Source organism: Megalopta genalis, chromosome 5 (genome assembly GCF_051020955.1).
Source record: "Megalopta genalis isolate 19385.01 chromosome 5, iyMegGena1_principal, whole genome shotgun sequence".
In the NCBI taxonomy this organism is placed as follows: domain Eukaryota; kingdom Metazoa; phylum Arthropoda; class Insecta; order Hymenoptera; family Halictidae; genus Megalopta; species Megalopta genalis.
Genome location: NC_135017.1, coordinates 22,011,456 through 22,035,124, shown reverse-complemented (window position 1 = coordinate 22,035,124; position 23,669 = coordinate 22,011,456). Strand labels below are relative to the sequence as shown.

At 38.2% G+C, this 23,669-nt stretch overlaps 1 protein-coding gene across 1 annotated transcript in view; it reads left to right on the top strand.

The window, feature by feature from the left end:
- LOC117219774 (alkaline phosphatase) overlaps positions 1–23,669 on the top strand; it is a 445,727-nt gene that overhangs the window by 49,630 nt on the left and 372,428 nt on the right. The window contains exon 2 of the mRNA XM_033469198.2: positions 21,788–22,038. Within this exon, the coding sequence (XP_033325089.1) occupies positions 21,788–22,038 (251 nt within the window). The remainder of the gene's footprint in view (positions 1–21,787; positions 22,039–23,669) is intronic.

Sequence of the window (23,669 nt, the reverse complement as noted above, 5' to 3'; positions counted from 1 at the left end):
TCAACGAATAATCGTTGAAATAATACACGGACTGCAGATTTTATGTGAAACGAGTCTGCGAGAACGTTTAAGGAATTTAATCATTAGCTTAATCCTTCATTTAATCCTTAATCTTGAGTTTTTACGAAAATGATTTTTACACTGGGGTCATGATAGACCCGATAGGAAAACTGCAAAAATGATCTATTGATATTACATTCTTAGCTAATGAAATCGTGTGAATTTAATCATTAAACTTTTACTACAATGAGAAATAAAAATACAATGACGGGATTATTCATCATTTCTATATTCCAGATGGAAAGTACTGTTGAACTATTTACAATTTATTAATATTATTAAGAAATTAAATGAATATCTATTTAGCTCTTGCATCTTGTAATTAGTGCAGACAATTTTTATCTACACAAAATCTGCTTAAAATCTGCATAAAAATCTGCAGTCTAGTAATATATTATCATATTTGCATACATGTTATTTGAAATAATTATTTGCTATTTTATGTTAATATACAACTAGTCTTTCTCTAGATTATTTCATTATTGGAGAGAGAGAGAGAGAGAGAGAGAGAGAGAGAGAGAGAGAGAGAGAAAGAAAGAGAGAGACAGAGACAGAGAAAGAGAGAGAGAGAGAGAGAGAGAGAGAGAAAGGAAGACAGAGAAAGAGAGAGAGAGAGAGAGAGAGAGAAAGTAAGAAAGAAAGAAAGAAAGAGAGAAAGAAATCCATTTGAAATAACGTTCCATTTAATAAAACAGATATCATCGAAGCTATTGATATCGATTTCTCGCGGCAGAGGTTCGAGATACTGTTTCCCGTCTGAGGTACTGTCTATTTAGCTGGTTCCGTGTGGTTTTACAGGAATCCCTTAGGAGCGAGCCAGGTTCATGTCAGGCAAACTTGGAGCTAAGTTCGCGGAACTCGATCCCGCCAGCGAATATTCATTAGGACCGTATTAATTATGGTCAGCAAAGTGTTTAACTAATTAGCGCTTGTTCGGATGCGGAACCGGGAAGATGAAATTGTACCGCCACCGTCGATATCAATTATCCTGCTGGAGACAGAATTCTTGATAAGATCATCGGCACGTAACCGGTTTCATGTAACGCGCGGCGCGAAGATGTACCCGAAATTGAGGTGTTCGGAGAGCCTGCGTTGTTCAAGGGAAACTACGTTACACTCGGAAGTCTTTATTCCACGTGGAATATCGTTGGTTCTGTTGCATCTCAAACGGAGTTTCGTAACAGGACGTCTGCAAAGAGACGAGCAAACGGATTGCTGGATTCCGATGATTATTAACGGTGGAAGATTTACGGGTGATTTTAATACGGAAGTATAATGAACGGTGACAGTTTTTTTCTCGTTGCACCGGATGACGATAGTAATGTAGAAAGTAAATTAATTCAATATCTGTCTGCATATTGGATCGTTTTTTATTGCGTCAGTAGAAATCGACTTGCAAACGAAGGGTGAAGAATATGTTAACAAAAATGTGACTGAACTAATTACACTACGAAGTTTCTGCATTCGTGAATTACATTTTCAAACTAATATTAATTTTTATATCAATATAGCAATAGCATCAATATAGCCATTAATTATATTAATATTAATATATTAGTATTAATATATTAGTTATAAGTAATATATTATAATATAATATAGTAATATATAATATAATAATATATATACAGTAATATATTATATATTAGTATTAATATATTAATATAATTAATGGCTATATTGATGCTATTGCTATATTGATATAAAAATTAATATTAGTTTGAGTAGTAGTATATTACTAGTATATTAATATAAATATATTATATATTATATAAATTTACTAGTATATTAATATATACCAGTTAATATATAAAAATCTTACTTTAAACGTTAAAGAGTTATCTAACTTGAATAGTTAACTAAGAATAGTTAATTGAGTCGGCAAGTGAGCTGTGAATTTTACTCGAACACAAAAGTGCATTAACAAAGGACAAACGCTTTGGTTTGGAAACAGCGAGGCAACTAAATGTATTCAACCCCTATACAGAAGTTTCGGGAAGTTTAAATACTTCGTAACAGGACTATCGATTAATTCTCTTTCAAATCCATGTTTCATTTCACCGTGTTTCGAGAGACACGCCCTTTTAAGAGCAACCAATCCTTTTCAACGGCATTATTTAGTAGATCGCAAGCCTAGATGGGAATGTGTTGAGAGCAATGAAAGCTGGAGTGGTTGATCTGTAGCGTGGTTCCAAAGAGGTCAATTGAAAAATTGATGACAGTCGCAGAAATGATACCGTAGGATATCAACTGCGGAGAAGTGGCAAGCTTCATCAATATACATATTTGAGCATTCGTAGGAGACTCTTTCGCTGCGTTAGAAACGTCGAGCACTGCCCGGGAAAAGCTAGGAATTCACATCGGAATCGTTTCGCCTACTCTCGACTATTCTCACGTCGTATCATTTGTGCCATAAATAACCGGAAAAATAAAAACTGTATAATAATAATAATATATATATATATATATATGTATGTATGATAATAATATATAAATAACTGTATAATATATAATTAATAATAATAATAATATAATTAATAATAAATAATATATATAATAAACTGTATATCAATAATAAAACATATTACATTTTCTAATTGCAAAATAAACAAAATAAAACTGTACAAAAATTGAATACATCTCATTCGACAAATATAAATTTAATTGTGCCCGAAAACGAACCGAAAGCACAGCAATCGGTCACCCACCGCACAGTAACCGGTTCCGCTAGCCTCCGAATGTTTAAAATAGCGTTCACGTTCGCAAACCGATGCGTGAAATATCCGATGGTCAATCACTGTAATCCAATGAGAGCCCGCAACTTCATCAGCCGGCATTTTAAGCGTCATAGCTAGCTTCGTTAAAAAAAAAAGAGAAAAAAGAATTGACGTAACTCGCGGACGGAGGGCAAGACCTTTTCGCGTACGGATGATACGGTGGCCGTAGTCTATCCCGTTGAACCGGGTCTGTTCCAAAGCGTCGGCGAGCTCAAAGGTAGCCGCGCTCTCGGATCGGTCACGTAATTAAAATGGCACATAGACCGAGGCCGGACGAGAAAAGCCAGCGAAAGAAGGCTGGCCGCAGCAGTCCGATAACGATATTCGCATCCGGTTCCGTTCTACCCTCAAAGCAAGTAGGTTGCACCTGGCGGCGAGCATCGACGCGAACGAGCTGGAAGCGGTTCCGCAATGCTTCTCGCGGCGACCTATCGCGATCATAAGCTGACGCCCTCGGTTGTCGCTACACGTGGGATCAAGTAGGCGCATACACTGTCGTTCATACCTATTTGGACACTTTTTATAAGCTCTGCTATTTTTGCCAGTGTTATTTGAATTTATTATAGAAAAACTGTCGGTTAGAATGCAATGATTTACATAGACTTAGGATTAGCACAGGGAAATTCACAGCAACCCAAAATTTGGCATTTTAAGGAGAAATTAATGTAGTTGTGACTGTTGAGCGGTCTTGACATAATAACCTTGACAATTCGATGTTAATTAGTTTATCACTGCTAGGTTACTATAGGATTAGCACAGGGAAATTCACAGCAACCCGAAATTTGGCATTTTAAGGAGAAATTACTGTCTTGGCATAATAACCTTGACAATTTAATGTTAATTACACTTTTTATAAGCTTTGCTGTTTTTGCCAGTGTTATTTGAATTTATTATAGAAGAACTGTCGGTCAGAATGCAATGATTTACATAGGCGTAGGAACAGCACAGGGAAATTCACAGCAACCCGAAATTTGGCATTTTAAGGAGAAATTATTGTCTCGGCATAATAACCTTGACAATTTAATGTTAATTACACTTTTTATAAGCTTTGCTATTTTTGCCAGTGTTATTTGAATTTATTATAGGAGAACTGTCGGTCAGAATGCAATGATTTACATAGGCGTAGGAACAGCACAGGGAAATTCACAGCAACCCGAAATTTGGCATTTTAAGGATAAATTACTGTAGTTACGACGACTGTGTTCAGCGGTCTTGGCATAATAACCTTGTCAATTCGATGTCCATTAGTTCATCACCGCTAGATTACTGCTAAACGAAATTTCCAACCTCGAAACTCGCGTTTCCAGCACCAAAAACAGATTTCCGCTTCGCAGTGCGACGTTCCGCGACTCGCGGCTCGCGCTGGTTATAATAAGTTCAGGGGCGTAAATTATGTCAAGTAGAGCGGGATCTCGGCAATCAGCCACAAAGCGGATTACAGGGGCGTTTATCTTCCGGATAAACTCGCGGGAAGATCGCGGATGTCAAGCGGGATCGCCGACGGTAAATATTGTTCGGCCGCGTTTTCGGTGGAGCGCGCGACGTCTAATTGCGAGCGCGAATGTTGGATAATGCCGCGGATCCGGCCTTTTTGTTTCGCATCGGCTCGTTCCCGCTTCAATTCACCTTCATCCGCGTCGATGCGCCCGACACCGGGATTTACGGTTAAACTAGCGAGCAGCCCCGTTGTGTCTATGGGGGAGGGAAAAAAAAAATGGAAAGCCCGGTTCCCTCTCGCTGTCAACCCTTGGGCATCGTTCAATGTTGCTTCTATTTTTCACGCTCCCGTACGATTTCGGCCAAAGGTGAACTTATCCGTTAATACCTGCGGGATAATGCGTCGGGTTCGTGCGAAAATAATTGCGGTTTACGAACGGTTTTTATCGACTTCTGTTGGTTTTTGCCGGTTTTTAACGGGCTCCGTTTGTTTTCGCCTGTTTTCAGCGATTCGAACTCCGAGCGATTAGTTTGAAGCGACGTTTTATCTGATTACCTTCGTAGCACGTTGATTTAAAGCGCCAAAAGTTCTAGCCAGTGGCAGCGTTTTGCTTCTCTCGATTCGACTGCCGGTATTAGATTGTCCTTGTAATTCTAGCGAAAATGGTGGAAGAGTTTATTTTTGTACGACTTTGTTACATCGATTTGGATTGGGGCGGAAAGCTGCAGAAACTGCTGGAAGTAATAACAAAGCGTTTGTTCGGTAAAAAATATCAAAGACATTTTCGTATTATTCGTCTAATAAATGATGCTGTTGTGAAAGTTGTGTCATACTTAAAAGAAACCAAATTGTTTAGCGAAATTATATAGTATCTTAAGAAGCCTTGATGAAGAAAATAATGTAAAAATATAATGCGAAACTATTGTATATATTATACTACATGTAACCCTACACATATTATCCAATAAATGATCGCTAATTGCTATTAAGCAGATGCGACATTAAATTAAAAATTTCTATTTAGAATAATATCAACTTTTTAATCCGATAATTTTCGGAATGTACGGTGTTAGAATTGTATAGTGTTTTGCCCATTAGTTTTCGTTTAAATAAATCATCGATGCTTCGAATCTGATAATTGTCCAGGAACCGTTTTTATTCAACGCTGATTCGATTTCCATCGTGGAGAGCATTGCCACCGTAGTTGGATTAAAAATGTCTCCGATCATTCTTTTCCCGAATTCGCGTGGCCATTACGATATGTGCGCGTGTCGGAGAAAGAAACGGTGAGAGTTAAATTTGCGAGAGAAGTTCAGTTGTTCGAGGAGCTCGGGAGAAAATATGCTGGTCGTAGTCGCGAAAAGTCTGAGACTCGAAATACAGTGAATCAGCGGTCGACGCGTCCGAGGCAGTCTTCGGGGAAGTTTTGAAGTGCAGGTACACGCTATTAGGGAATGTTTTCGAAGAGAAGTACATCGATGGAAGTTTAAGTTAAAGCGGTACACCGATTACATGTACCGCGGTAAACAATGTCAAGAATTGAATCCCGAGATTGTCCGAACGTTGAGGAAACATTCGTAAAAGTTTCTAGCGCTCTGGCGAAACAATTTCATCGAAAACGGCATGGCTGACAAGATTGCTAAACAACGGCTAACAAAATAATTCATTTGTTTCGTTGGTAGACCCATTTATATTCTTTTGTCATTATTGCTAGATTGTCGATTTTGTGCATCTATATAATAACAATAATAATGAGTAACCGCAATTTGAAACTGTAAAATAATTGGAAGCATTTAACAGTATCGTAATACAATCGATTTACTAAAACAATCAACCGGAAAGGATTCGCTAAGTAATTACAATTTGTTGCAACAAATGCGGAAAGTTTTTATCGTGCACAGCAATCCCCAGCAAAATTATTGTACATTATATATATTTTTTTTTCACTTATCAAATAGATTCGATTTGATATGACGAGTGCCTCTTTGCCAGAAATATAAATTAATAATATATCAAGCTTTAACATGAATGACCAAGGAAAGTTATTATGCATTGAAGTTCTCGGCAACATCAGAGAAACTAGTTCAGAGAGGAAACGCTTGTACCAGAGAAAAAAGCTGTTCACAGCAAAGAAAAGCTGCACAATTAACCTCCGATAATTGCCAGCGGAAAGAACTTGTAAAATATTCATACGACGCTTCTCGGCCATTATTATCGTTCGGTTTATTCCTGTGTTAGGCCTGTAATTTTACCGGGCCCGGTTGACCCCGGGGATCATACTATTAAAACCATTTATCTGCTCTCCTCGGAAAGTTCTCCGGGGATGAGTATTGTACTTTCCCAAAGTTATCTGGAGTTCCCAGCGGGGTCTTTCGACGGTCTCCTTTCTTTCATCTCGGTCGCATTTTTCAACGACTCTTATCAGTATTAAGTCGCGTTACTAATATCCCACGGTTTCCTAGCTGTTATACTTATGCAGTTACCGTTCGTATCTTCTTCACGAGTGAAATACTCCGTTTACGTGAGGACTCGCGACACCGTCGATTTATGGCGTTATCTTTTGCCAAGGAACTTTCAACACGGGTCGTGCGTTAAATCCGTAAGAATCCTCTGCCTGGGTATTTAATATTGATGTAATTTCTCTTTGCAAGTTGGTCTTGCGAAGTCTAGAATCAGATTACAACTCTCGGTTTCGGCTAGTATTCTGAAAACTCGGTTAAGTTACATTCGACTGTAGCGTTGTATAATTTAGTAAAATGACGACAATTCTAATGTGCTGGCGGTAATGGAATTGTAGTTAAATCTTATTTTGAATGATTATATTATTCGTTGAAGTATATTTCGACTTCTAAATTCTTCTACAAACTGTCTCAAAATTATTGTACAAGCGGGAAATAAGGGGTTCACGTCATTTGAAGCAACTTCTTCCTTAGCGAAAATTCAATCCGCGGCTTCGTTTACGAGTTATTATCAAAAAACACTGACCAATCGGAGAGCGAGCGCGGCCGGCGCTCCGCCCTTGCGCAGCGGCAGTGGTCGCGAGAGTGGGGCGTCAGCCGTACGCGATCTCTCATTGGCCAGTGTTTTTCGTTAATAACTCGTAAACGAAGCCGCGGATTGCATTTTCGCTAAGGGAAAAGTTGCTTCAAACGACCTCAGGAATCACTCATTTCTCGGTTGTGCAATAATTTTGACATAACCTTGTACATGATCGTATGCAGAAAGTTTCTCCATTTGGACGCGGCGTTGAAAAGATTAGCAGAGTGATTATATGAAAGAAATAGAAACATGATAGGCAGAAATAAAGTAGAAATAAAGTAGAAATAAAATGAGAAAATGCTATTGTAGCTAAGACAATTTATAGGTTCTCTCGCGTTTGAAAAGTGTGCGCATGCCATAAAGGCATAAAGATCCGCGGTCCAGTTGTAAGATGAAATATGACCTCGTTTATATTGGCTCCGGTTACGGTTCCTGTAGATGCCAATTATTACATCGGGACTCTATATCGATTCCATATCGGATCAAACATTCTATCTTCCAGTTCGGTTCTTTCCGCGTGAAACGAACTGTAACGAAGGAAATTAGCTTTCGCGTGCTAGTTTCATTTAACGCATTAATTTATAAACAGAGGAGAGGGTGGGGGGCAGCGCAGCTTAAAATTATTGAGTCGGAGCAATTTCGATTCGAAAGAGAATTGTAATCCACAAAGGAGGGAACGGTTATTTTCTGGATTCCGGTTCATTTTGTTCCCGCATCGTTCAGAACGGAATTCAAACGTGATTGGCAATACAGTAATTACTCATTGGAGTTATAATAAAATTACAAGAGACGATAAGCGATGATAATTAACAAAGTTAATCGTTGAACAGAACCGGCGACGCATTATCGCTGCGACGAACAAAAATATTCTACGGTCGACCGCCAGAACCGTTGCAAAATTGAATAAATATAATGTTGCATTTACGTCAAAATGTAAATGGAGAGGCAGGTCAAAATATTTTGCACGCGTCGTCGTAAACATGTCACCTGGTTCTTTCTATCTCTCGCGTCGAATCGAAAATTTCAATGATCTTTGCAAAATGCGTAAAGAGCAACTGCAACGTATTTATAATGAGAAAATAATTTGGTGGTTAAGCATTTGTAAAAAAATATTATAAAATATTATAAAATATTAAATTCAGTTCTATGGAAAAGTGCAGCGACTTATTTCTTGAAAGCGATATTATTCTTTAATTTTCATTTGATTCCAGCGATCGTCGTTATTCGATTGTTTCGCAACAATTAAATATTCGAGTCGAATTATTTTCCCATTAACGTTCCCGAAGCAAGTATATCATTCCCGTGTGCACCGTGCCTCGGGAAGCCCGGATTGCATCAACGTGCCATTTCTTTACGTGAAGTTATTACGAAAAAGCTGAATGTGCTTTTTTTGAAGCACTATAAATCTCTGTCCGCGTGAGCAGAACAGTAAAACGGCCCTCCATCGTCGAGGATTTAACACGTTAGCCACTACGATTGTACAGGGTTGACGCAATTCTTTCCGCAGGCTCAACGATTAATTGCAATAATGGCGTGTCGAGTTGAAGAAATTTTGCCGGAATCTGTGCTGTACCCGCGAGAAGATTAAATGACAATCCCCCGGTTGATTAGGTCCAAAACATTGCAACGAAGTTCACATCTTGTCACAATTATGCCTTATCAATGAACAGCCGAGCCGACTCTCATCGCTTCTCCGAGAAGAAATATTTCCAGTATTCCGACAAATCCTGGCCCGCGAAGCTTTACCAACCATTAATAACGATACTAATCACTGCTGCCGCAGACTCTATCGCGTTGCCGAAAAGTGAAGGATGGTGAAGCCCCTGTAAGCTCGGCAAATGGAGGCACGTACTACACAATCGTGTTTACTATCTAGGTTGGATCACGATTTCGCGCATGAATCGCAGCATCTGGCGCATTTTAGACGCGGATCACTAATCTAGCGGGGCACGCGAATTCCTGGTAATTAATTTTCGATTATACAAACATAGCCGGCATACGGGCCGGCGCAATGGCGGGCTTACATCCCGCGCGAGTCTCTGCCCTCGGAGGAATCATCGGGCCGCGCATATTTATGAATATTCAGCCGGCGCGATGCGCGCGGTCAATCGATAGTCGGAAACAGGCACGGGAACGGCTTTCCGTGTGGATATCAATCCGTCGCGGCCTCGCAAATATTTATCAGAATTGCCTAGTAAAATAAATTCCGGCGCCGGACCGTGCACACATGCGTCACCGACTACCGAGCCGCCATAAATCCGTAGCTCTCGTCGTCCAAGCATCAACCATTCACGGTGTTCGGGTTAACGACACGGGGAAAGGATCGTTCGGATGGCAAACCGTCGGCCAAAATATTCTATGGATCGCGCCGTGTACGCTCGTTTTTATAATCGGCTTCGATGTAGCGTCTTCGTTTGCAGCAGCAACGGACCACGTTTCTTTTTATTAGGTCTACCGGAAAGTTCTGTCCGATAGTGTCGCTTCAAGTTTCAATCCATATGCACATGTTGATTCGAGACGTATATGACTATCTCTCTTTATCATTGCATTTACACGCATGTACTCTCCTAAATAAACTGAAACAAAGATGTCTCATGTCATTATTAAGCGAGACGCGATCGTGAAAACGTGGCTACCGATGGTAATGCCAGACCACATGCTGCTTCGGCGACTCGTCAGAAAATCGCAGAGCTAGGCTGGGAAATTCTGTCACATCCACCATACTCCCCAGACCTAGCACCCTCCCATTATCACTTGTTTCTCTCTTTGCAAAACTTTTTACAGGAAAAAAATTCAAAACTGAAGATGACGTCAACCAAACACTGGTTGAGTTCTTCGTCTCTAAAAATAAATCATTTTTAAAAAATGGCATTTACAAGTTGCCATCACGCTGGCAAGAAGTCGTAAGTAACGATGGAAAGTATATTCTACAATAAATGTTATTAAATATATGAAAATTGTGTTATATTTCAATTCAAAAACTTTCCGGTAGACCTAACAATCATTTCGCGCGAACTTGTTAGACGTTTGACGACCGTTTCGAATTCGGATCGATACTTTCACGATATTTTTGCGACTGAGAACGATAAAAGGATCGTTTAGAAAAATTCGCGCGTCGTTCGTAACTAACTAAAGTTATCGGCGAAGATATTTTGTTGTAACACGTGTTTTATAAGAGATATTTTGTTCCATCCTGGACGGATCAACACCAGACAATCTGTCAGGTCATTCGAGGGCCTACGGGGCCTAATCTACGATCCCGAGAATAGGTGCCTGTCAGACCAATAAAAAAACCAATAAATAACTCTCACGAGAGACGTGTCAAGAGTACTCTCACACAATTGTAAACCTGGACCTTCTGTAAATAAACTGCGTTGTTTTACATTACGACACAGTTTGAGCCTTTTTACAAATCAACTCCACCGCCATTAACCCTTTCGCTGCGGAACGCCTAAAAATGAATTACTCTCTCAGCAGCCGGCGCGATAGTAGATTGTCTGTACGAACGACACGATACGCGCGACGCTCGTAAGACGGTATGTGAAACCGATTTTGCTGGTCTTTTCTTTGAGGCGACTGGCCGACACGGCAGCCAAACAATAATAGTAATAATGATGATAATAACAATTTTAGAAATTTTTAATAATCTTAAATAATATAGACAACTAATATAATATATTATAACAAAATTTAATAATCGAGCGCCAAAAGGCGCTGTTCGCTGAAAGAAAGTGTCTATAGCCGAGCGCCAAAAGGCGCTGTTCGCAGCGAAAGGGTTAAGTTGTCGTTGGAGGCGCAGCATCTGGAAGAGCAACTTTACACACCGTGCGATATATTCGTACGGCCCTAACATATTTATTTTGCGTAAAAGTCTGCAAACATTGTATGCGTGCGAGAAGCGTTCTCCTACATTTTTTTTTCTCCCGGGACACATCTAAATCGTACATCATGTATAAACACCTTGTATAACGCGAAACACAGCGTAAATCGCCTGTCCGCCGGAATGCATGCCGGTTACACGTCCCCGTAAAAATACGAGATATACGGAGAGATACAAATTGCGCTGCCTTGTTTTTCGGTGGATTAATCGCAACGAGTCGACGTAATACGCGGATAGGACTCGTGTTGCCGTTACAGCTGCACGCGGATCCACGGATTAAGAGAATTCAAATCTTCCAAAGTTCCTCTATTCGCTCCTCGTAGCCCGGTAGCAGCAATTGCACTTCATAAATTGGACTTTCATGCAGTTGATCCTCTTGCATTTAAATGAATTTGAACGTACCAGAATTTATTCCTTCGTCCTTCTTCCGCCAAAAATTCGCCTCGGGATGGATTGAAGGAGGGCCCTTTGAACTTTCACATGATATAAAATGTAAACTCCCTGAAAGATGCGCACACAACCGGGCGCCGGGTGATTCTTTGTGAAAAACATGAAACAAAATATAAAATAGCTACTTTTTGTACGGCACGTAGTTTTCGAGAAAATCGAGTTTGAATGTTCGAACATGAGCTGTTTTATTTGTTCTTTTGTCATTCCAAGCAATAGCAAAATCATTTAAATAAAATTCGAGTCTATTGGTCCAGTTCTAAAAAAGTTCTAAAAGTTGTCCGAACGTTAATGGCGATACAGCGACTGCCATTAATGTTTGGAATGTTTGGAGAACTCTTCTGTAAGTTCTGATTGTTCTGATTGTCGCGAATGTTCTACACCAGACGTCTTTAAGACGTCTTTAAGACGTCTTAAAGACGTCTCTGTGCTTTTCTGGGCTGGTGTCCACTTGTACACCATTTTTCATGGACACCCCGTGTATACGTATGAAATTCGGATAAATGAACTTTCATTTTGTCAGTATAGAGATCTGCTATAGTTGTTCTTTACTCGCATTGGCTGCAGAGATCGTAAAATATGATGTATTATTCTGTTAAGTTATTCTTAGTTGCGTCATATTGAAACCAATTAAAAAAAAAATTTGCTACTATAGAAGCAGCTGGTCAAAATACAACTATACAAGATGGAATTTATTATTAATAGTCCTATGATAAACCTAAAAAAAATATTGCTTCTATTAAAGAAACTGGTCAAGATACATAAAAAAATAAAAGTTATATATGTTTATTTAACTAAATAATAATAATAATATTTATTTGCTGGAAGAAGCAAACGTCAGGTTAAACATTTTATTAATACAAGAAACACTACAATCTAATGGACCTGCCACGCATTCGAGCACGCGTCGAATTTGTCAAAGCTGGCCGAGCTTGTACACGAGGTGCAATCATTCTCACCTGAGCAGAAAATGGAACTGCCCTCCGTACCGTCGCCCTCGGTTCTTTAACAGCAGCGGCAGCAGAACGTTCTCTCTTTCTCTGCATTATGCGCTGCTTGTAGTGTCTCGCGGTTCGTCTGAGGATAGGATCATCCTTGCAGACATTCAACCACTTACCCGACACTCGAGCAGCGCAAAGCAGAGACCGAGGATCCAACATGCGTAGGATCAGCTGCGACACCTCCGGCGGAAGATCGGAAATAAAATCCACCTTGGTAGGGTCGAGCCATCCAATCACATTAAGGAAATTCCTGAAGTACTCCATGTTGCTGATGCAAATACAAGGCATCGAATGAGCCATTTGCCAAAATTTGGGGTATATATATCCCTGGTCACGCTTCACGCTTCGGTGACCGTTCCGGAACAGTGATTCGACCAATCAGGAGCGAGTTCGACTGGACATACATTTTCCACATAATTCTATCGAATTGTACTTAATTTAGAAGAAACTTGCTTTCAGGCATACTGTGAAATGAGAATGCAATTGTTGTAGGGTTACTGTCACTATTGGCAAAAAGTATTCGATTCGATAGAACGGACGTCTAGCTTTATAATTACTATAATTATACAGTGTTTAATAACTTATTATATTATTATAATATAGTATATTATTATATATATATATATGTATAAGTATATTATAGTATATTACAGTATATTATTATAATAATTATAAAGATATATATTAAATTTTATACTAACTTTGTTTGTATATAAATACAAACATAATATATATCTTTATAATTATTATAATAATATACTGTTTAATAACTATATATATAAAGACAATATTAATATAAAATTATAAATATTTTTATAAGATACGGAATAAAGAAATTATGTGATATAGTTTCTGACGTATAAACAAAAGAACATCCAATATTTTGTACCGTTTGCTTTATTCTTCAATCATTTTTCCATTCTTTTCTCGTTCGCGTCGATCAACGTTAGAAACTTCCACAGTGACAGTAATTATTTCCATGTTCAAATGAAAAATAATCTTCGTTTTCAGCGATGACTGTAACAATTTACTTGAACGATCGCCTTTAAGCATTCTGCTGAAATATTTTCTCCGAAGAGTGGTACAACAGTCTGATGCATTTTCTACGTATTACTACTAAGGAGCTTATGTTATCCTAAATCCGTTTTGGCAGATTTCGAGGAATTGTCGGAAACACTGCCTTGGCTTCGTACCTCATATGTAGCGCAACTTTTCGCACCTGCGCGGAGCTCAGCAGTTTCCGCTGCGCCCCGACCACATAGAACTTGACCGGAGGTGAAACTCCTCTCCGTAAGTTGTGTTCTACGAATGTGGCTTCGGAGCTCTCAATATCACGAGTGCATGCGAGCTGGTACCGTGATACACGTAGCTATACAAATTCCTTATTATTTCCGGGCGTATAATTGTAGAAATGATTTCGACAGTTCCATGTCAAACATGTGGGGATATATAGAACTGACACGGAATTATTTCGTCAAGCTTGAAAAGCCGTTTTTAGTTAGAAAGATCGTTAATGTAAAATAAATGCATCGTGGCGTATTACAGAATGAAGCTTTTGCATTTTATGCAAAACTTCTGTAACAGAAATATTAAAAATAATACGAAAGCTTGTTCGCTGCAAACTCGACAAATTAAAATTTTCAGCAACATTATTTTATGAAAGGGTAAAATCGGTATTTTTGAACGCGTATCCTGATTTTGTACAATATTCTACAATAAGCTTGAAATATTTATTATTGTCTAAAAAGACAATAAATTGGAGATGATTGAAAAAGTTGTCTCGAGCAAATCAAAATAAAACTGGTGAAAAGTTCTCTTTGCTCCACGTTATGGAACAGCAAATTCTGCTTTTCTACTACTATTGAACTGATTTTCACGCATTAAAATTCACATAAACGTGCATAACAAAAATTGATTCATTATCTTTCTGCAGCAATTCAAAGATCAATTCGTAATATTTTTCTAATATTGTCCCACGTTGACCAGAAAGCATTTTATAGTTGACGTAAGAAATTTCGCCTTTCTTTTATCATTTTTGTACAAAAATTCACGAAGGTTTCCACGAAGATTCGCAGTCTACTTATTGGAACTAAATATAATAAGCTTGCTACCGCAAGCTTGTCCAAATAGAATATTCTATTGTACGCCATTCTAATAAATCTGCCGCGTCTTATTGCAACAGTCTTCACCCCATTCCTATTGTCAGCATGGTTTGAAAGACCTCGCGGAATTCGTCGAAATACCACCACGGCTTTGATCCAAGCGTGAGCCGCAATTCTTTGCACCTGCGCGGGATTAGGTAGATTCCTTCGAACCGTCACTCTCAGCTCCTCAATACCTTCTCCGAGGAAACGTTCTTTCATTTTCCTCTCCGCGCGTTCTTTGTAACGCATTGCGGTTCGTCCCAGGTTCGGATCCCACCTACAGACATTCAACCGTTCCCGCGACACTTGAGCGGCGCCGAGAAGAGGTTCAGGATCCAAATTGCGTAGAATCAGCTGTGATACTACTGCAGGGAGTTCCGAAATGAAATCTACTATTTGCGAGCTGCAGCAGTCCAATCACGCGAAGGAAAAGCCCCGAGGCGTTCCATGTTGCTGCAGTTGATTCAGGATTTCGAATGATTTGTTTTGTTAAAATCTCGAGAATTTTGTATGATCATTTTGAAACAGCCATTTTTCTTGGTACATCTGTGTGTGAAAACTGAGTAATTACTAGCCTAGCAACGAATTTAAATCAGCAGACAAATTAAAAGTATTTATGAATGTCATTGTATTATAGTTTTAGCTTATTAGATTTTTTAACACTAAACCTACCGAGCACTAAAAGCGACGAATATCTGTTGCTCTGTAAGAACGATAAAACCGAATCTATTTAGACTTCCTATAATTTTTATTACAACGAATACTCGGACTGTGAAATTCATTTAATAATTTCCTAGGAAAAAGTCTCTATAATTTCAGCGATTTTAACATACAAAATGTAAAACCGGTCATTCTGACCGGCTTGGTAGGTTTAGTTTTTAAAAAATGGAACCATTCGATTTCGACTCTCTTGCAATTGATACGAACAATTTTTATTTTTATTTAAAATTTTTATTTTATTTGAAGATTCGCAGTCTAACAATAATGTACGAGCTACAACCGAATAATTCGTTTATTTTCGTGTCGTCGGGAAAGTAAACGTATTATTCTATAAATTGAACATTATTAGGATTTCTGTTTCGATGGAATTTCATCTGTTGCTCGGTAGAGCCCCGATAGTTGCACGAAAGCACATGAAAGCTGCAAGTGACCAAGTTCCTGGAATTATCGAGGCGATCAATCAACTGTACGGAATCACTCATCTCCACTATATACTATCGATGCTACTATGTTAGACAACGTAGTACCTTGTGCCACGTGTTTCCCGTAATTACACAACAGCCACCGACGTATTTTGATCACATTCAACCGAGGGGAATCACGTGCTGGTATCGAAACTGCAACTATAGTGAGGTTTCAATGCAATTATGTTACAATATAAAGCAGCGATTGTTTCCTTTTACACAATTCACTGCTATGTAAAAATGGAATAATAAATTATGCTGCATAAATATCGGCGATCAGTTGTTATCAATTTCTTTTATTTATCATTTATTACTAATTCTGTTCATGCTATATGAAATATATATTATAGTATATATTTTATTATATATATATATATTATATAGTATAATATTATAATATTGTAATATATATAATATTTTATTATATATTATAGTATATATTTTAATTATTTCAAGTATTATTTATTTTGTATTATGTATAATAATATTATATATATAATACAATAGTATACAGTATACATTTATATTATATATATATAATACAAAATAAATAATACTTGAAGTAATTTATACCGTACCATTTACACTCTGCAGAAATAATGGTCAAAGTATTGCACTTTATGTTTTATATCCAATATTTTTTAATAATGCCTTTTGTCTATATCCCTTATAAAATATCCATTCGAACCTTGTTGCTCAGTGCAACAGTACAAACTTTTCATACAGTTTTGCATTGATTCCGAAGTGATTATCAAAAGAGGATACATTTCGTTTCACTGATCTTGATAAAAGTTGTTGCTTCATGCGGATCAAAAGTGATGCATATTCCTGAATAAAAGTTTATACACGCGTTTCGGGCATTACAATATATTCTGCAATGCTGAGCACAATAAAAGAATAACTTCAGTATTGTTTCATAACTTTACCATGCACCGTGTTGCGTGATTTAAATGTTTCCTAGTAAAAATGAAAATATACACGTATTCCCTCTCTCCTTTGTGCACGAAGACAGTAATTTACATATCTGCAGTTTATTCGCAACGTTCGATACGATTCTTCAACAATCCAGCGATTTTTCTCGTCGATTTATCGTTTTCAAAAAAAAACAAACTTAGTAGAAGCATGGAATACAATATTTTATTAAATGCGCCACGTCCGTTGCACGAAATATGGAAAATAACGAATAAAGTAGAATCGCAAATTTTCTGAATATTAACGGTAGGGTTTACGTGACTGTAATTAACTGCCTTCGTGAAATTAATTTAATTCGCTTTGCAGAAAATACGGAATCGTTATCGATTTATAATGTTGATAGCACACATGTTAATAAAGAAGAAAATTTCGATTTATCCCGTTATGGGATAAACGACAATGTTGAACTTTCGAACATTGATCTTTTTCACGTAAAAAAACGAGATTGCGTGTTTTTAATTTGTAGCGCACGTCAATTCTGACTCATTAATACTGTCAAATATTTGCGGATTCAAATATTCAATTATATATCAATAATATATTCAATTCATTTTGTTGAACCGTTCTGTCGCCAGGCTGTGATGTTGGAGAACAGAAGAAAGTGCAAAGTGCAGTTGAAACGGAAAGCAAATATACAGGGTGTCCAAAAAATGTCTCGCAATCCGAAAGTAGAGGATTCCTGGTGTCATTTGAAGCAACTTTTTCCTTAGCGAAAATGCAATCCGCGGCTTCGTTTACGAGTTATTAACGAAAAACAATGACCAATCAGAGGCGAGATCATTTGACGCGAGAAGGCCGAGCCAATGAGCGGAACTGGGCTCCGTTCACACGTTGACTGGGCCGCAGCGCGCCAGCCAAGCTCGCCTCTTATTGGTCAGTGTTTTTCGTTAATAACTCGCATACGAAGCATCGTAAAAAATTTTCGCTAAGGAAAAAGTTGCTTCAAATGACCTCAGGAACCTCCCATTTCCGGATTACGAGACATTTTCGGGACACCCTGAGAGATTCAAGATTCTAGGCTCGGTTGTAATATATATGTAACTTCGATATAACTTCAAGATTTAGTAGAAAATATTATCGTTACTTTCGGGCCACTCTGTAGACACACGGACACTCCGTAGATAGTACTGTAGCGCCATTTACACGGCGGGTTCTTTCCTTAAGGCAGTTCCGGAGTAGAAACATGTCTCCGAAGGGGTGCACAGATTGTAACTCTGTAGCACGACGTGTATCGGATCTTGCTTTCATGGAGATACGGGGTTGGCCAATATCGCGACAGGATATGGTAGTTTGGTAGGTATGGCGCAGTTTAAACTTACCCATTAGTGGCTACTAGCCGGCAATGTGTTTCTAAGCAAACCGTAACGACGAGATCCTGGAGTGGCGCAGTTTCCAGGAAACAGTCGTTCACCTTAATACATTTCCTGCGACACTGCCATCGAACAAAATCTCTGCCGGCACAAATCTGGCCAACTTTCTGCGTCAACTGTTCCGTCTAGTTGCACTCCAGGTTGCCCTAAACACGCCGCGATAGTATTACAAGCCACTGTCTGATAATCACATTATCATGTTCGGCCGAAATGGTCTCTCTTCCGTCACGAAGACAACGGAACGGAAATAATGCTTCGTGACAAAATTGACGCTGCTAGTAAATATAGTTAATTAACCCTTTGCACTCGAGTGGTGACTCAGAGGCACCGCTAAAATTTATTACATCACGTTTTAAGATAATGTTTATATTAACAAAGTTTAGATTTAAAAAATTATATAATATATTATAATTATATAATAATTATATTATAATTATATAATAATTATATTATAATTATATAATTATTATATTATAATTATATAATTATTATATTATAATTATATAACAATTATATAATAACAATAACTGTTGTGTGAGTCCCAAGAATCAATTTCATATGCATAAAATGAATTTTATCATATAAAATAAAAAATACCATAAGTGAGAAAAATGATTATATTTACAGTTTAAATAGTTTCTAATTTTTTAATTTACAATAATTCATATCGTATAAAGATACATTTTCGAATTATTTATTCAATTTGTATGTTACTTGCGGCAAACGTTGCAATAATACTTGTTAAAAATCGGAACAAATGTCTCGTTCTTACTGTTATAAACTAATAAAACGAAGGATACAGCGACGACGAACGAAAGTTATTTTATGCCGGGCGAAACGTGTGCTCTTATCATTAGAGCGCGGATTTTATGGATTTGTGACAAAAATTAGTAGGTCAAACGGAAAACGGAGAAGAAAAATAAAGTAAACGATACAAAAATACCGTTACTTTATTTTCAACAGAATAAAATAATTCGAAAACGAATGAAATCTCTACGTAGCTCCAGAATCTTGCAATTAATGCTGAGAATTTCAATTTTTCATAAAATTTTCAGTCTACTTATCGTTGTCGCGTAACGAGTGTGCGCAATTAAAATAATTACCGAGTTCAACAAATACGCCCCACATAATTGCAAAAAAGAAAAGAAAAGAATTTCGTACAATTAGATCGTTGATTATTTCCGTGCCGGTTGGTTAATTATCAAATGAATTCGTATAACACGCGTAACGTTAAGTACAATTTAATTATGTAAAATTAGTTGCATCTGTGTCCGGCGAAGCGGGCAGACATAATAATCGAGTGAAACACCGCCGGAGAAATTAATTTAACGGTGAGATAATTGATAAGAATTTCGTCCGTTCGATGCATTCTATTTTCCCATTTTATCGAACGCTTTAAAAGTCGACGATTTCCGTTGGTTATTCTCCCTTCGAGTCGCCCTGAAAGGTATCAGTCTCTCGGCGAAATTCCACGACTTTTACGCGACCCTTAGAAGACTCTAATCTCCGTCGCGTTCTGCTACTTTTTTTTGACTCGGTTAACGTAATTTTCCCGTATTAAAAGCCAGCGCTCATATGACCGTTAGGGGTCTCAGGGCGGCTTTCGACGCGCTGGCGAGGCGATCTTTTTTCCGCGGGTAACAGCGGCAAACGACTTCCCCGGAAACAGTTGGACTCGGTCCGTTTTACTAACAGATTCAATTAAGATATCCGGCCCCTTCGGCAGCATTCAAACGAGAAACGCTTCTGTCGCAGACAGGGGAGCGCGATTTCAGCCTGCAACATGACAATTCCAACGGAGCCGAGCTGGCCCGGGAAGAAGCACGGTACTTAAAGATTAGCATCATCGTCGTTCCACGTTTTCAGCGCTCGCGAATCCCCCTCGGCGCCTAATAACACCTTGTTACAGTTCGGTTTCCGTTATCGAGAATGTCCATTTGCCGCATTAAAATATTTAAACGTTTAATACATTAGCGTCGAGGGAATCGGCGGAACAGACGGAGATTCAATATGGCTGACAGTGTAACGAGCGGGCTGCGGATTTTATGCACGTGTGGCGACAGCGATCGGCGGAATATGGAACATTAAATGCAGAGAATTTTATGCAATGTTTTATTTATGCGATATTAAAATTCACTATCTTGATAGCAATAAACAAGAGTTAACTAGACGTTCGTTTTCATTTTTGCGATTTTTGGTAAGTTGAAAGCAATCTAACAGCACTGTTAATCGGTTACTTGTTTGTGACGAGTATACTCGCAACCTAAATTCTTGTTATTTCTTTATGACGAGTATACTCGTCGTAACATAAATTTTTGTGATTTCTTTGTGACAAACGTACTCGTCGTGACATAAATTCTTATTGTTTCTTCATGACGAGCATACTCGTTGTAACATAAATTCTTGCTATTTCTTCGTGACGAGTATACTCGTCGTGACATAAATTCTTATTATTTCTTTATGACAAGCATACTCGCTGTAACATAAATTCTTGCTATTTCTTCGTGACGAGTATACTCGTCGTGACATAAATTATTGCCATTTCTTCATGACGAGTATACTCGTCGAAGACAGCTAACTGTTTAAAGAAAGATATATACTTCGATATTCTTCAATAAATCATATTTGTATTTTATAGAAGTATTTAAACAAAATATGAAGAAAATCAAACATATACAGTACAATTACAATAACCTACACCTTTCAAAGGGACTGCAACGATTTATTTTACCGAACATTGATCTTCATTCGTTCGCCATTTTGTTATGCTTTTTCGCAAGCTTGACAGAAGATCTCGCTAATTCAGTACCAAAAAATTCAAACAATTTCCGTCAAAGTGCTTCCGTCTTTTGAATATTTTATTTTAACAAATAAACAATCAATTCCATTTTAAATACAAAAATGTGATATACCTTCCTTGACAAACATGAAGTTAATTACGATCCTTGAGAGTTAGATACAATACTCGACAAGTTTTATGTATCCCAAAGTAATATGTAATAATATATTACAATATATTGTACATGTAATATTAATTTTGTAATAATATCTTACAAAATATATTGTGCTAATAACCCCCATAGGGTGTTTCATAGCTTGATAGAAAAAAAGAAGTTAATTACGCTCGAACATAAACAAAACACAAAGTAATTTACCAGCACACAGTAACTGGCCCCACCACCGAGCGCAACTCCAATAGCCTGCCGTCGAGCTCGCAAAAACGGAGTTCTACGGGTAATGAAAATCGAGAAACTCGCCAAAGTAAATAATCACCAAGCCTTTCTCCGCTAACAACATCATTACAACCTAAGATAAGAAGCCGTTTCCGACGAGTGATCCTTTTCCACGTAGATTCATAGCTCGGTCGAGCGCGCCCGGACTATAGATTCAATTAAGATAGGTTCGAGGCTCGCGGGGGGGAGAGGGGATTACGATACACATCATTCCCTGAATGGAGAAAAATGTCTGTTCGCAGAGCGGGAGGTCTGGTATGAGGCTGCGACACACGCGATCGAGGCACGTATTCGCGCGTCGGCGGCGAGTTCGAGCGTCAGCGGGACGACGCCGCCGGGCGGCGTGGCACGGGGCGTCGTTCTCTTCGTCGGCGACGGGATGGGGATGAGCACACTGACGGCAGCGAGGATCCTCTCGGGTCAACGTCATGGAAACACGGGCGAGGAAGCGGAACTCGCCTGGGACAGCTTCCCAGCCGTCGCTCTGGCAAGGGTAAGTCTTTCTTTTATCTTCTTTCCGCATCTCCCACCCTCGCGATCTCGCTCGCCCCTCTTCTTCGACCCTTCCTCGGCCCTCCCGTTCGACGCCGCGTTTTCCCATCGCTTTTCGCGTCCTCCTTCGCGGATCACTGTCTCCGTCCCCTTCGCCCAGCCCCTTCTCGCGCCACCCTCGCTCCGAGGATGCAGGCCACCGTGGAAATTTCCACCTCCGGAAGGGTTCCGCTTCCTTCGTGAAGAGGATTCTGGGAAATGCGTCCTTGATTCCGGGTTTTGCTATTAGCCGACCGTGGAATATAGGATTGTACATTTATTAGTCGAAAGTATAGTAAATTCTACCTAATTGACGCTCAGATTGTGCATAAAAATGGGCAATTTGGGAGAGGAGATATGATTATTAAATAGGATAATTATTGCGATTATTAAATACGAATATTACGATTGTTAAACACGATTATTGAATAACCTTGCGGCTCGTTTTTGCAATTGTTGACTATAAAAACGAGCCACGAGGCTCGAATGATCGTATCTCCTTTTCCTAAATTGTCCATTTTCATTTCGAAGCTGAGGGACAATTGGGGAGAATTTACTGCACTTCGTTGCGCAATTATTTCTTCATAATTACACAATTATTTCTTCGTACGGTACAATTATTTCTTTATAGAGTTAAACAATAGATTGAAATAACAATTGAACTCCTTTTATGACATGTTATACATGATTTAATCACTCAAATAAAAAAGTTAAAAAGTATGGTTTCTGTATTAAATGTCTCTTTACCATTTCAACCAATTTTAATTTATGAAAATATCAATGTCATTACAATTTTCTCCGTATTAAAAAGTGTCCAAACATCCACTGTAACGAATGACCGGGGAAGTTATTTTCACGTTTCCAATAAATCTGTTGTTGAAGGAAAAACTCTTATCGGCTTAATTAGCATTCGCGAGTCGCCGACGTGAAGATGGAAAGATGTGCGATATGTTTCTCGAAGAAATTATTCATTTCTACACCATTTACTTCAGCAGCTTTTTCGGACTCCGAATGAATCCAAATACGCATTGCACCATTCCCTGTCGCCGTATTATTAATGGGGTGTATTAAGCTACAGTCTTTCTTGCTGCCATCGTGAAGTATTGCACGGTGTCTCATCCATGTTGTAAATCCAATTTTATTGAAATATGAAAAAGCAACTATTGAACGTTATGTGAACGTTCGGTCATCTTGGACGTCATTTGAAGGTCGTAAATAAATTTTTTCACAAGCATACTAGAAATTTAAAAAGACACAGGAACCTATAAATAAATTCGTAAAGAAAGGAAACTTACTTTATACAAAATAAAAATTTGTTGCATCTATTGTAAGTAATAGGAACCACTTATGGACTTTTTATGTATATATTTATTTTTAATAATTTCAACAAATTAAGGCGTATTTAAAGTACATTAAAATATTCAATAATATTTTATATTTTATAACCCCTTTAATTGTCGTACTATTTTAAATTGCAGCTATTAACTTTTATAATAAATGCACGAAAAACTGCAGTCAGTTAATCTGTAATTATAATGCACCTTGAATTTATTTGGACAGTAAACGTGCTAATTAAGCAGACTTCTTTTTATC